General features: G+C 35.8%; 1 protein-coding gene and 1 long non-coding RNA gene across 2 annotated transcripts; both read left to right on the top strand.

Annotated features, from left to right (window-relative positions):
* Positions 1-5,819: 5,819 nt before the first annotated feature.
* Positions 5,820-9,377, top strand: LOC132299889 (uncharacterized). The gene is made up of 2 exons (XR_009480220.1): positions 5,820-6,945; positions 8,558-9,377. It is a non-coding gene; the product is annotated as an uncharacterized LOC132299889 (long non-coding RNA).
* A 2,124-nt stretch (positions 9,378-11,501) lies between these two features.
* LOC132299888 (putative calcium-transporting ATPase 13, plasma membrane-type) lies at positions 11,502-15,083 on the top strand. Its single transcript, XM_059796761.1, has one exon. It carries the CDS (start codon positions 11,686-11,688, stop codon positions 14,722-14,724), a length of 3,039 nt encoding a protein of 1,012 aa, XP_059652744.1. The 5' UTR covers positions 11,502-11,685; the 3' UTR covers positions 14,725-15,083.
* The last annotated feature ends 453 nt before the right edge of the window (positions 15,084-15,536 follow it).

Genomic DNA, 15,536 nt, shown 5'->3' with positions numbered 1-15,536 from the left:
TTCTGAACATAGAAAGCTGGGCAAGACCATGGTGACTTACTTTTTCTAATAATCTTCTTATGTAAAAGATCATTAATTTCTTTTTTACAGAATTCCATGACGTCTGGACTCATCTGAATTGGTCTTGCCTTAGTAGGAATGTGTCTTCTCCTAAAGCCTTTGATGTAAGGTAACTTAACTGAATGTCTTTTTCTATGCCAGAAGGCAGTTGGTAGATCAGAACAAACCTAATTTTTTATTTGTTGTTCGAAATCTTGAATTTTTTGTTGGAGAACTTGATCAGCTAACTGATCATCAATGCGTTTATAATTGATTTCTTCTTTTAAGAAATTCAATTGTTGAGTCTTGCTCTGTAATAAATTTATTGACTTGGTTACTGAAGAATCAATGACTGACTTTAATTCTTTTCGAGAAAGAGGACTTAGGAATTTAAATTGAACCTCTTGACCCAAGGGCTGAGTGACTAGTCCTTCATTGTTAGTAGTAAAAGGATAAAGGAGATAGATAAATGAAACTCCTAGGATTAACTTGTCAGTCATATTTTTTACCAAGACAAAGGATGTCTTAAAACATACATTGTTTTGGCAAATATGAGCTTTGGATAGCTTGTATTTTATGTCCATTTTACTTCCATTGGCTGAGCTTAGCCTTTCAGAGGTTTTCTCATAGTATTTAGTGGGTATGAGACCTTCCTGAATGCAATTAAGATCAGCTCCTGTATCGATCAAAGCAACGACTTCAAGTTTGAAATCTTTGTTGATGATAAGGGTAACTTTAGCATACCATTTCTGAAAAGAGATGTGATTTAAAGTTTGGAGTTTTTTGGAAGATTCTGAATTTTCAGAATGTTCAGAGGCTTCTTCATCAGATGATTCTTTTCCTTTGAAGGAAAAGGCAGGATTTTTGTTTAATTCCTGAATATCATATTTCATGACTTGGGTTTCTAACTTAAGGTTTTTAATTTCAGTTTTTATTATGTTAATCTCTGTTTGAAGATATTGAATAGTGACTTCTTTAGGCTTATTATTAAATCTTTCTAAAGTTTTGTAGAGACTGAAATTGGGTTTACTAACGGTTGGGGGTTCAGGTTCTAAGTTACCTAATAAGACCTTAAGTTTTTTAAGATACAAGGTTTTTAACTCAGGGTCATCTACTTTACTGATGAGATCAATAAGTAGATGTTCTTGTTCATCATTTTTTGTGAGAACATTAAGTGACTTAGTAGGATTATAGCAATTATCTTTACATCCTAATGTAATATTAAGAGAACTAGAGGAAGTATTAGATGACTGTGAGGAAGAGCTAACTTTAGGGTCACTACTACTATCCTCAGTATCTCTTAACTGGAGTATGTGATAAATAGAGCTTTTAATTTCATCAGAAATTTGTAACTGGTTGATTTTCTTTTTTGCATAACAATCTTTCGCAAAGTGACCTAATCAACCACATTTGTAGCATTTAACTTTGCTAACATCTGTAGTATTTGTGTTATCCTTTTTTCTAAAAGTCTTCTTACTAAATTTCTTCTTAGGTTTAGATTTTTGAGAATAATATTCATTTTTGGGGAATACTAGTTTTTTATTTTTGTAATGTCGACGATAACCTTTGTAACTTTTCCTATGTGGCTTGGGGTTTTGTCTGGAGGGGGCTATAGGTGGAAGACCATATTGTTTACAAAAGGTTCCCATTTCATATTTAGCTCTCTTTCTATCATCTTGTAACTGGTTACTGATTTTCATGTCAATACACATTCTTAATCCTTCATTTTGGATTAAGCTGATGATATTGCCATAAGTGAGGTTATCATAGTCAATGTTACCTGTGGATTTACTAAGAGTGTCTCTAATTTTGTGTGCAAAGAGATTAGGTAAACCATTAATGAATTTTTCTTTCCAAAATGGTTTTACTGTCATCTCTAAGCATAACTCTGGATAAGAATACATCTTTATACCACATAAAATCACTCATGGTTGGACAAGTGAGATTGGTAAGTTGATCATGTATTCTGAAGGTAATGTTCCTTGGAGTACCTATGAAATGGTCAACTATGATATACAATAATGTGTTAACTCCATCAGGGATACCACGGCCTATAGTTTCATCAAATATGGGAAGACCATTATCATCTTATTGAACAACATTTCTTATCTAGGTTCGAGAATCTTCAGTGAGATGTTTTTCCCACCAGGATTTTAACATGACTGAGAATCCCGAAGTAAGTAAATCAACAATTTTTAGTTGACTTAGGTTATGGGTGGTGACATAATTATTGGCTACCATAGATATATGACTAAGTTTATTAAGAATCTCTTATTCAGATAGGCCATCTATATTCCATTCATAGAGTTTATCTGAAGAAACAAAGAATTGATTTTGAATATTCTTTTCCTCAAACTGGAGGTCTGGAGGTGTTGGTCTGGGATACCAATTTTTGGTAAGGCTAGTGGGATTGATCTTTTTGTTAGTAATACGATTGAGTTCCAACTTGGAGAAAGCATTTTCAATGTTTTGAATGTCAGAAGGGTAATTAGAACCATCTGAAGAGGAACTGTCAGTATTATTAATGACAGTGAGGACGTTCTCATCTTTTTCTTCTTTGACTTTAGTTTTACCTTTTTGAAGGGATTTCAGAATAGCTTCAATTTGGTGAACAACAGAAGGATCTGGCAAAGCTGGGGGAAGACCCTTTTTGTGTGTAGGCATGGAAATGATAGGTGTTTCCATGGGAGGAGTAATAAGAGGCTTGACTAAAGGTTTTGGAGATTGAGCCATTGAGAACTCAATTTTGTTTAACTGGGTACCAAGGGTATGGAAGTACTGATTGGTAAAATTATTTTGTTCAATTATTTTCCTAGTATTAGCATCGACTGAGGTACTGGCTTTTAATAGAGAAGCAGTGATTTCAGTTCCCATGTGATCAAGGATCACATTTTCTAAAGGAGGATGGGAAGAGGAAACTGTTGTTGTATCAGAAGTTTTCCAATTAACTTTAGTGAGGACATCGACTTGATTGTAGCAATTTTCTAGATAATCAAAAATTTTGATTTCTAGTTGATTTTCAATCATGAACTTTTGTCAATGACGGAGAATTTTATTTTGTTCTTTTTCAGTATGGGTTTTGTGAAAAGTTCTACGCTTTTCTTTGTTACTGGGGGATGAGTATTCATCATGTAAGTTTGAAAGATTATACTTAAAAGGTTTACTAATAGTAGTTAACTGAGGATTGATTGCATTGTATTCTGCAATAAAATCAGATGGTGTAGGAGAGGTAGGGGTAGATTTAGCTTTTGGAGTAACATAACAAGGACAAGTAACATGTTCTTCAATTTGAATACCTTTTAATTTTGTATCTGTTGGTTGGAGATGAAATCTAGAATTTTTTCTTTCTAGAGGAATTTCACTTTCTTTGTCTAATAGATGTTCATCAGATCTATTACAAGAAGTGGAAGGACGTGAGCGAGTCAGAAGGCGTTGTTCATCAAAGCTTATTCTGACTGTTTCGTCAATAAATTCCTGTATTCTATCTAGATTACTAACATCATTTTGTATTTTGACCGGATGGTTCTCATTTTCGAGAAACCATTCATTGGGTAAGGAAATGTCTTTCCAGGCTATGGTTTTCTTAAGCAGAATATTAGCATCTGGAGTACTGCTTTCAATAAGTAGTGTGTGACCTTTGATATCTTTCTTAAGGGCTTTGACATTAAGATTAGTTTTTCTGGTTTTGTAATAGATTCTATAGATCAGACCTAAAGGCTGTGATCTTGGAAGCATTTTATAACCTGAAGTTTTAACATTAAGAGTTAAGGCCTTTAGAAGGAGCGGGTCAGTAAGACTAAGGGTGAGATCAGGATAGCAGTTAAAATGAACTGGACCATTACAAAGACTGGTTTCAACTATTCCTAGAAAACTATCATTATAATCCAGGAATCTAGCATCACGAAGAGCTAAGAGGACTGAGGCATTAAAACCAGTATTGGTGAAAGGGTTGACTGCTACTTGAACAAGACCTATGTGAATGAAGTTATATCCACGATCTTTGTGACTTTTGATTGCTTGAGTTGTGAATAACTGACATTTTTCATGTTCTTTAGATAGAGAGTAAATTTACTCTACAGTTTTGACTGCGTAATCACTAAGGAAAGTTGACTTAAGAAAACTAGTTTTGTAGATTTCACGGGTTGGGATCCTAGGGATATTCCAATTACTAAAATCTAAATGGACATCTTCAACTCGATAATCTTCTTCATTAACTATGTTTGGAACTGGAGGAAGACTAGTACTAGCTCTAGATCTAGAGCTTACAGAAGAGGAAGATCTAAATAACCTATTCATGGTTACTTAACTCTCACTATTCTTGATAGGTTGACTGGTTAAAACAAACTAGTTTCATGATTCTCTCTAAGTGGTATCTATCTCCTAACTACGCGTTCATCCGCTCACGCCGCACCGCTCAGGCCCTCTCTTTGGGACTTTCTGTTTGGATCTAGGACTTACTGTTTGGATCTGGACTCACAAGAAAGGAAATAGAAGTACAAAGTGAGAGATAATGAATAGAATGTTAGAACAGAATCAACAGAATCAAGGTAAGCTAGATAATGTATTAACATAAAAAGATAATTTATTTATAAATTTTTTAGGGTTAAATTTTTTTTTTTTTTTTCTCGGGTGGGCATTTTATTTTTGAATCCCGTCAAAATGACCGAAAACATTAACGATTGGAGAGAAGGGAGACTAACCATATTTTGAAGAGTTGTTGTGTAATTTAAAAAAAAAAAAAAATTAAAATAAATAAAATAAATAAATAAATAAATTTATTCAGGTGTAAAAGTTAAGATTAGATGTTTCATTTCATTTTAAACGAGAGTGCAAGTGTTGAAAAGTGGAGTACAAATATCGCCTCCTTTCAAAATAACTGTTTATTCATGTCCAACTCAGTAATTTTAAAATTTTATTTATTTGAAATTTAAAAGTTCACTCTATATGACCCTAAAAAGTCTCCTAACTTCATATAATTATACATATATATAATTTTTCCTATTTGCAAATCTCTTATATAGTTTCTTTAAATGTGTGTTTATATATATATCCTGATACTACAGCTTGCAATATGTCTGATAATTGGGGTACGACAATGTTTCCCAACAAGAGCCCTGATCCTATTTAAGCAAACAACTAATAACTCTGTTACATAACATATAAACATATAAACCTCCTCTCTAATCGTATGTACCACAAAAAGAGTAACTGATCATGACTCTCTTTTTTCAGCCTTTGTTACTCACCTTTCATCCCTCATAGCTCATCTCAACACATTGACACAATCATGTTCAAGGACAGTGATTTCATAATTTCTTTGTCCAATGTGGTTTTAAAGAACACCCGATGTGTCAATATTGGTGGCTCCAAAGTCAACAAGTGTGTAAGTGTACGTGATGACAAGTCACAGGAAATTAATTAAATGTTACACATAGTCACATGTTTGCACGGACGGATCCAAAAACAAGTTAGGTATCAATGTGGAATTTTTTACTAATTTTGGAGGGGCAAGATCATAATTTTATAGACAGATATGTCAAAATTCTAAAAGTATAATCCTAATAGATCCTTGCCTGCATGAATGCACCTATCTCTCTTGCACTATGCATAATGCGGCTGCCACAAGTGTGAACTCTCTCTACTGCACTGTATATATTTCGGCTGATACATTTGTAAGTGTCAAAGTGTAGGTCCACAAATATTGACATTGTAACTTGTTGTTTAAGTGGTAGGTTTTCTCTACAAATAGAGAAGAGCAGAAGAAGTGAGGTATTGGGGGGAGAGATATTTGTGAGACCCTCAAGTCTTTTCGACAAATCACTAAAGAGTGTTATTTACGGAAATATATATACATATATTTTAAATTTACCCAAAAAAAATCACTAAAGAGTGTTATTGGGTGTATTTGAGTTTTGAGTGTTAGTCACTATTTGTATATTCTTTTCATTTTCATAGGAAAAATTTTTGCTCTGTTTTTTATGATCTCCATCAATATGGTGGAGTGAAGGAAGTTGCTGCCGTAAATGAAACAGAGCAGAGAATTCGTGGTGTTCGGCTCCAACACATAACAAAAAGCTATTGAATGTGGTATTCTCAAACCCTATGAATTAAGATTCAAATCATGCAGTAGCAGAAGGTGTAACGTCAGAAATTACTCACAAGAAAGAGGGAATGTTAAAGGTTGAGTCTATCCGTGTAATGGTGCAATGTTTGAAGCAGAAAGGCCACGCGGTAGCAGTCACAGGCGATGGAAACACCGATGCCACTCAAAGAAGCAGATAATTGGGCTCTCCATGGAGATCCATGGCACAGAAGTGGCAAAAAAGAGCTCAGATCGATAGAATCATTTGGATGATAATTTCTCCTCTTTGGTGACAGTTCAGAGGTAGGGCAGGTGTGTTCACAACAGCATTCAAAAGTTTCACGTGGACGAAAAGGTCAAGGACCATGGTTATCAAAATCGCGATTCTGAGTCGTAGAATCGCACGATTCTGCGACTCAGCTCTTAAAATCGACTCAAATCGGATCAGAATCGCCCAATTGGTAGAATCGGTAGTAGAATCGTTGGTAGAATCGTAGAATAGTACGATTCTACACGATTCTACGGATTCTATCAAAATGTGTGTTTGGGCGGGCTTTATACTATTTGGTCTTTGGGCCTTTATTCTTTTAGTTGTTTGGGCCAAAGCCTGGCCCAAATTTTGTATAGAAATTTACTAAATTATATATTTAATTATTTATTCTATAAATCATAAAATACAAAACCTACTCTATTATAATATTAGAAACGGGGACCCTATCTCAGAGAGGAGAGGAGTGAGGACTGAAAGGAGGCGGCAGTGCAGAGGCTTATAACGAGCAGATCAGAATCATCGAATCCATACAGCAGCTTGCAGGTTCGGCCAGGTATGTTCTTCCTTGATCAAGAAATTTCTAGAGTTTTTTCTAATCTATATGACCCTTCGTAGCTTAATTATTCTAAGATTGTTCTAACCTTGATTATTCCTTGATTATTCTAACCTTTTATCTACTTGTTCTTAGAAATTATTCATCATGTTTTGATAATCTTTTGCATTAATGGTCTTAGTTTAGTTTTAATTTTAAGTTCTGAGTCTTCTGACTATCTTTTCCAATTTCTTTAGTTTTTGTTTTAATTTTACCTGGCCATTTAAATTTTTATCACTATTTTTTAGCACTATTTATGAAACTAAAAAAATTAATAGAAACTGAAACTGAAAAAATTAATAGAAAGGGAAAATAAGCAGAAAATCACTATTTATGAAACTGAAATAGTGATTTTCTGAAACTAAAAAAATTAATAGTGCGGAGGATGAGTGCGCAAATCACTATTTATGAAACTGAAAAAATTAATAGAAAGGGAAAAATAAGAAGAAAAAAAAAAGTGAGTAAGAAGGAACAGTGTAACATTGCAATACTTAAAAGTATGTGACAAAATGAATTTGATTTGTAATATAGACATTTGTTTCATCAGTGTGAATATTCCAAAATCATATGAAGTGGACTCCACCACAAATGCGGATTCTACATATGCCCTAACTCTTTGGAAAGATTTTTTAATTTGGGCATCTTTAAATTGGAAACAAAAATTAAAGAGAAGCAGGGTCATGATTTGGAAGCTAACCTCAGCTAGTGATGTGTATCATATTTGGAGGGAAATGAATATCAAATAGAACCTTAACTCTAGGACAAACAATGAATGATGTGATCAATTTTGTGTTACATCTTTTTTTATTTATATTCAGACTTTGAAATATTTTCTTTTACTTTTATTTATATTCGGACTTTAGAATATTGTTAGGATTTGAGATTTGAAGTCATGGATATGTAATATGGTGTGTTTTAGCCTTATTTTAGTTATATTTTACATATCTTATTGTTTAAGAAGTTAGTTTCAATTTTTTTTTTATAATTTGGTAGAATTTTACGATTCACGATCCGATTTTACGATTCCGGTTCTACGAAGCCCAAAACGATTCTATGTAGAATCCCGATTTTAACAACCTTGTCAAGGACACACTCATTTTCAATAGTTTTATTTTCTGCCAAGTTTTTAACGAGTTCAATGCAAGGAAGCTGTAGAAGAAGAACATATTTAAGGGGTTACTGAAAAACAAACTGTTTCTAGGGATGGTCGATCGGGATCGATGACAGTAGTTCTTCAAGTGGTTATGGTGGAGCTTCTAAAGAGGCTTGCTAGTACTAGAAGGCTGATTTATTGTCGTGATATGGCCACAATTATTGCTAGTGCTGATTACTTTCGGTGGCTTGGTTCACTTTGCATTTGTTATTGCCCACCCACTTCCACAATGCCTTTATATTCAAGGCTAAAGTTAAGGAATGTTGAAGTTGAAGACAAACATCATAATCACAAAAGCACACAAGCTTTCTCTGAGTAATAATTTCCTTTTTCTTAATGATCTTGTTTCAGGTGTCTCGATATTTCAACATATATATATATATATGGTTTGCAACACCTGATTGTGGTTGTCTGTTTCAGGATGCAGAAGCTCTATATGTTGGAAGGCTGAGGAAGCTCTATATGTTCCAATGCATGCACGCCATTGATCCCATTTCAGCCTTTCAGTATTAGCAAACCTCTTTAAAAGAACTAGTGTCATCCCAACGATCCCTAGAAACAGTCAGTTCTTCAGTATCCCCTTAAATATGTTCTTCTTCTCCAGCTTCCTTGCATTAAACTCACTAAAAACTTGGCAGAGAAGAAAACTATTGAAATTGATCAGCGTGTCCTTGACCTTCTTCTTCACATGAAACTTTTGAATGTTGTTGTAAACACACCTGCCCCACCTCAGAACTGTCACCAAAGAGGAGAAATTATCATCCAAGATGACTATATCTGAGCTCTCTTTTGCCACTTCTGTGCCCTGGATCCCCATGGAGAGCCCAATATCTGCTTCTTTGAGTGTGGGTGCATCGTTGGAAACGTGGCCGCCTTCTTCAAACATTGCACCTTCAGAAGCTTGTCAAACGGGGATGATCGATCTGGCCATTACATGGAGAGACTCAACCTTTAACATTCCCTCTTTCTTGTGAGTAATTTCTGACCGTTACACCTGCTGCTACTGCATGATTTGAATCTTAATTCATAGGGTTTGAGAATAGCACATTCAATAGTTATAGATTTTGCATCGAAGGCAATGGACAGCAAATTAGCACATGGAATGATCGATGTATGGTTTCCTGGTTTCACCAGAAACTTCAAGAGTGTGTGGAGAATGTAAATCAAAGCAACTTGTTGGATCATGAGACTAATATTGAAGTTATTAATGTTCATTCAGGAAAAATATATATTTATTCTAGTGTTTAATCTATTATCTTATAATTTGTGTAATTTTAGAGTTCTCTATTTCTGCCTATATATACCTGTTCTTGAATCATTTTTGTAACCAGCTAGTGGACAAAAATCCCTTAAAAGATATATATATATATATATATATATATATATATATATATATATATATATCAAAGGAAGGAACAAGTCCGATCGGATGCTAATACCTAGCATTCTGAAAGATCAAAGAAATCAACCTTTGGTTGATTGCCAATACTAAACTGTGCTTCGCCATGAACTCTCAAAGAACAGTTTAGTTTTGACGGAAGGCTGTATTAAAGAAATGTTGAATTCTTTAGTTTTGTAGTCTACATTTTTTAACTTGCAGTTCAGCAATCGAAATTGTTGTTTCATGTTTACCTTTTAACTCTCAAAGCCATTGCCCCCTCACCATACAAGTGTTTCATTCAAGCTTATTTGAAGAGACTCGAATAAAAAGCCTCTTGATGAACTAGCATGGACGATCCAGAAAGTTGTGAGTGGGGAAAAGTGAATTTAATATATATATATATATATATATATATATATATTTTGTTATTTTAGGTGAGAGCAAAGTAAAATTTTTGTAGGTGTATAATTGAAAATAATAAAAAATAAAAACTTAATAGTATATAAAAAATAAAATAAATAAAAATTCAGTGGGCAATTGCCACTCTAACGTGCCTCCATCGTCCCCGTGTAGTGGGACAATCTATGGGTCCACACCATAAATGTGAATGAGAGAAAAAATTGGCAAGTAGTTCGGGGTGTGAGAAATAGTATGGTAATAGTGTAAGAATAGTGTGTGCATGTGGGTGGATTGCATGTGGGTCCATGAATACTATTTCAAGTGGAAGTTTGCAAGCTAAAAGTGAAAGGTTGTAGTTTTTTTTTTCGTTTTTTGGTAAAGTTGGTTTCCAAACAAAGTGTTAGGAAATTTAAAAAAGGGTGAAAAGTTGTTTAGGAAACTTTAAATATAGGTATAATAGTGGTTTTGTTGGATTATGAAAGAAAAGATGGGCTTGTATCCAATGGTCACTGTATAATATATATGATGTGGATAAAATCTCTTACTCATAGATAATCAATAGAGTAGATCACTATTCTCTGGTAGTTAGGGTACGCAATTATAACAAATTTAGTGATGAACAATTGTCTAATGATCTTTAAATATTTGCAACAAGGAGTGTAATGCCACTCTTGCTTGTCTGAAGTAGATTTCATTGCATTGCACTCATCAACCAAGACTGCAAAAAATAGGTGCTTACGCGGTTTCGTTAGATTGAAGAATGCTATCAAAAAAAATAAGCCCAAGAGAAGATCAAACAATGAACAAATAAAGTAAAAGAATCACTTTTGTTTTAAGAAATTGCTTTCATTTTCGTGTGTATAAATGTATGGATAATAGAGGTTTTGTATCACTTTTGTTTTTGTAAATTTTAAAGAATTGGAATGTAAGAGAAATGACTTCATTTTCTTGCTTTTCAATTTTATTTCTCACAAGACAAGATGTGTAGGTCGCTTGAAACACGATAATGACTAAATGGTCAACATGATCGACAAGAATGTTATCATGATATGAACAAAAAGGTTATGTTTGTCTATATAAATTTGTACATTTGATCAAATATAAAAAGAAAACACATGAAGTCTTTGACAAGGACATTACGTATTACTCTCGAAAGAAAGAAAAAATATAGTGACATTCATAAAATGAAATACCACTATTAGCATGAACCCTAAGTGACATTCTCAAGACTCGCCTTCACACACCCTCTAATTTCTTATTTAACAAACAGCTACGTTTACCTGGAAGTTAAAAAGATATCTCTTTTTTCATTTTTCCTGTTTTTTAATTTCTGAAAATAAATAATAAGTGTGAAAAATTATATCATCCTACCAAAAATTTTCTTAGTCCTTTGGCAGTCAAAGGACGTATTCAATGGGCAAGAGAAAAAAAGCCTGTGGAATTTCATATTTTATTTTGTTTTCAGCGAACGACCTGAGTCAACAACAACTTGCTGGGCAACAACTTGGTAAAACACTAATTCTTAGAAAAACCTAAATGCAAGGCACATGAAGCTCCAATGAAATTTCATAACAATTTCAGCGTTTTAAAACTTCTATTTAAGCAGAAAATAACACTCTGTGTTGCATAACATAAAATATTACTCTACAAAAGAATATTAACGCAACACTCTCTCTTCCTCTATATTCAGCCTTTCTTCCAAATCTTGCTCTTATTCTTCATCATCATTCATGCCCCTCATAAGTCTGCTCAACACCATCATACAATCATGTTCAAGGACACAGATTGTTCCATTGTCAGACCCCACAAACGATTAAAATTGGCTTTCACAGCCAAATATTTCGTAGTTGCTTTGTCCAAGAAGGTTTTCAACAACACCCGATTTCCCACCAGTGTCATTCATAGCCCCCCATTCATTACAATCGACATTCAACCCACAAATGATGCTGGCAATGACGATGATCACGTACCCTTTCTTGCCATTGACCAGAAGGCAATCACCGATCTGGTTAAAGAGAAAGACTTTGATGTTCTCCAACAATATGGAGGGGTGAAACAAGTTGCGGCCCTTCTTGAAACCGATGAGAAGTTTGGTATCAGTGGCGGCAACATTGTTGATACCAAGCACAGAATCGACATTTTCGGCTCCAACACATATGAGAAGCCTCCTACAAAAAGCTTTATCAGTTTCGTGCTTGAAGCATTCAAAGACACAACAATTATCATACTCCTGGTATGTGCAGTTTTTTCTCTTGGCTTTGGGATTAAGCAGCATGGTATCAAGGAAGGGTGGTATGACGGAGGCAGCATCATTGTTGCTGTTGTGTTAGTTGTTGCAGTCTCTGCTATAAGTAACTTCAAGCAGAGCAGACAGTTTGAGAAGTTGTCGGAGGAGAGCAGCGACCTAAAAATGGAAGTAGTGAGAGATGGGCGGCAACAACCCATATCAATCTTTGAGGTTGTAGTGGGTGACATAGTGTGCTTGAATATTGGTGATCAGATTCCTGCAGATGGATTGCTCTTGGATGGCCACTCGTTGAAGGTGGATGAATCTAGCATGACGGGTGAAAGCGACCATGTTGAAGTCAATGAGCCCACAAATCCGTTTCTGCTTTCTGGTACGAAGGTGACGGATGGCTATGGCCACATGCTTGTCACAGCAGTAGGCATGAACACGGCATGGGGCCAGATGATGAGCTCCATAAGCCGTGACTTGGATGAGCAGACACCGCTGCAAGCCCGCCTCAACAAGTTGACTTCTTATATTGGAAAGATTGGTTTGTTGGTGGCTTTTCTCGTTCTCACGGTTTTGATGATTTGTTACTTCACAGGACATACTAAAGACCATAGCGGGCACCGGGAATTCAACGGCAGCAAGACCAAAGCTGATGAGATCATGAATGCCATGGTGCGTATCATTGCTGTAGCAGTTACAATAGTTGTGGTGGCAATCCCCGAGGGTCTGCCTTTGGCTGTTACTCTGACTCTTGCTTATTCGATGAAGAAAATGATGGCTGACAATGCCATGGTCAGGCAACTCTCTGCCTGTGAGACGATGGGTTCAGCTACAACAATCTGCACAGACAAAACAGGCACGCTAACATTAAACCAGATGAAGGTCACTGAGTTTTGGCTAGGAAAAGAGGAACTGAAGGACAGCACATCATCAGAATTTGCTCCTAATTTTCTTGAATTGCTCCAAGAAAGTATTGGTTTAAATACAGCAGGAGAAGTTTATAGACCAGTATCTACATCAGCTCCTGAAATTTCTGGTAGTCCAACTGAGTCAGCCATTCTCTCTTGGGCCGTGTTTGATTTGAACATGGATCTTGATGAGCTAAAGGAAGTTAATGAAATTCTCCACGTAGAAACTTTCAATTCGGAGAAGAAACAAAGTGGGGTTCTGGTGAGGAGAAAAGGTGGGAAGACAGTGCATACGCACTGGAAGGGAGCTGCAGAGATGATTCTGTCAATGTGCTCAAATTATTACGTGAAAAGTGGGATGATCGCAGCAATGGATGATACAGAGAGAGTGCAGTTTGAAACAATTATTAAAGATATGGCAGCTAAAAGCCTGCGATGCATCACCTTTGCATGCAAAAAAGTCGCAGGAGAAAGTTTACAAGGCAATGGAAAGCTCGAAGAAAGCGGGCTGACATTATTAGGGCTTGTGGGTTTGAAGGATCCATGTCGGCCAGGTGTTAGAGCAGCAGTACAGTCATGCAGGAATGCTGGAGTTGACGTAAAAATGATCACTGGTGACAATATTTTCACTGCAAAAGCTATAGCTATTGAATGTGGAATTCTCAAACCCTTTGAAGATTCAAATGATGTAGTGGTAGAAGGCGTAACGTTCAGAAATTACTCACAGGAAGACAGAATGTTAAAGGTTGAGTCTATCCGTGTAATGGCCAGATCATCCCCATTTGACAAACTTCTGATGGTGCAATGTTTGAAGCAGAAAGGCCACGTGGTAGCAGTCACGGGCGATGGAAACAACGATGCAATGGCACTCAAAGAAGCAGATATTGGGCTCTCCATGGGGATCCAAGGCACAGAAGTGGCAAAAGAGAGCTCAGATATAGTCATCTTGGATGATAATTTCTCATCTTTGGTGACAGTTCTGAGGTGGGGCAGGTGTGTGTACAAAAACATTCAAAAGTTCATCCAATTTCAACTCACAGTCAATGTCGCTGCCCTAGTCATCAACTTTGTTGCTGCCCTATCATCTGGTGAAGTCCCACTTACAGCAGTCCAGCTGTTGTGGGTGAATCTCATAATGGATACTTTGGGGGCTTTAGCCTTGGCCACTGAGCAACCCACTAATGATCTCATGGAAAAGCCACCTGTCGGTCGAACTGAACCGCTCATAACAAGAGTCATGTGGAGGAATTTAATTGCTCAGGCCTTGTATCAAGTCACCATTTTGCTGATCTTGGAGTTCAAAGGAAGATCTATCTTTCATGTGAACGAGAAAGTCAAGGACACCCTCATTTTCAATAGTTTTGTTCTCTGCCAAGTTTTTAATGAGTTTAATGCACGGAAGCTGGAGAGGAAGAACATATTTAAAGGGATACTGAAGAACAAACTGTTTCAAGGGATCATTGGGATGACAGTAGTTCTTCAAGTGGTTATGGTGGAGCTTCTAAAGAGGTTTGCTAATACTGAAAGGCTGAATTGGGGCCAGTGGGGTGCATGCATTGGAATTGGTGTGTTGTCATGGCCGATTGGTTGGGTTGTCAAGTACATTCCAGTCTCCCGTGAACACTTTCTCAGCCTTCCATCATATAGAGCTACTGCATCCTGAAACAGACAACGAAGACATGTGTCAGCATCACAATCATATTTGGTTTACCTTTGTGGTAGAATTTAGTAGACAATCTTTACGGCTTTTTTTTTGTTCCTAGTTGGTACTCACACACTTGTCTCTTTTGAAACTTGAACCCCTGACCTCCCTTTGGAGGTTAAAGGCTGATACCAATAGGCCACTGGCCGTTGGTATCCTTACGGCTTTAAAGCTTCCGATTTCTTCAGTCTGAATAGTTTCTTATATGTTTTCCGAATTTTAGTTCTTGTAAAATATTGATCAATCTAAATGATCATACATCTTTAGGTCTTGAATAAAAGCTTTCTCAGAAGTAATTTCCTTTTTATTAATTTTCATGCTTCAGTGTCTCGATATTTCAGAAACACATGTGCAGTTAAATATCCTGTTATCAATTTATGATGGGAGTTCTACAGGACATCAATGTTGAAGTGATTCCTCAGACATGAAGGCAGCTTCTTCATTTAGGAAGAAAATACAAGGGCCCATCATTTCCCATGGTTTTTATTTTATTTTTTATTTTTTAATCTACATTGTTCCTCCAAAGTGAAAGGAAATACACATACACACAGGGAAAAAATAATAATAATAAAGAACTAAATAGTGAAATTATCCTACACATTTATTTGTAATAAATGTGAAGGATTAAACAGATATAGTGTGCTTAGTACGCTGATAAACAATGATGCATATTTTAATAAATTTAAAATTACTTTACACATAGATGATCCCTCTTAACAAAAAGGATACCTACAATAAGGCAACTGTCCAACATCATCCTCCATTCTTCATAC

Source organism: Cornus florida, unplaced genomic scaffold (assembly GCF_030987335.1).
Source record: "Cornus florida cultivar Cherokee Brave unplaced genomic scaffold, ASM3098733v1 CherokeeBrave_3.0.0_Hap2_Chr03, whole genome shotgun sequence".
Classification (NCBI taxonomy): Eukaryota; Viridiplantae; Streptophyta; class Magnoliopsida; order Cornales; family Cornaceae; genus Cornus; species Cornus florida.
The sequence above is the reverse complement of the archived record's forward strand: the minus strand, read 5'-3'. Positions and strand labels throughout refer to the sequence as shown.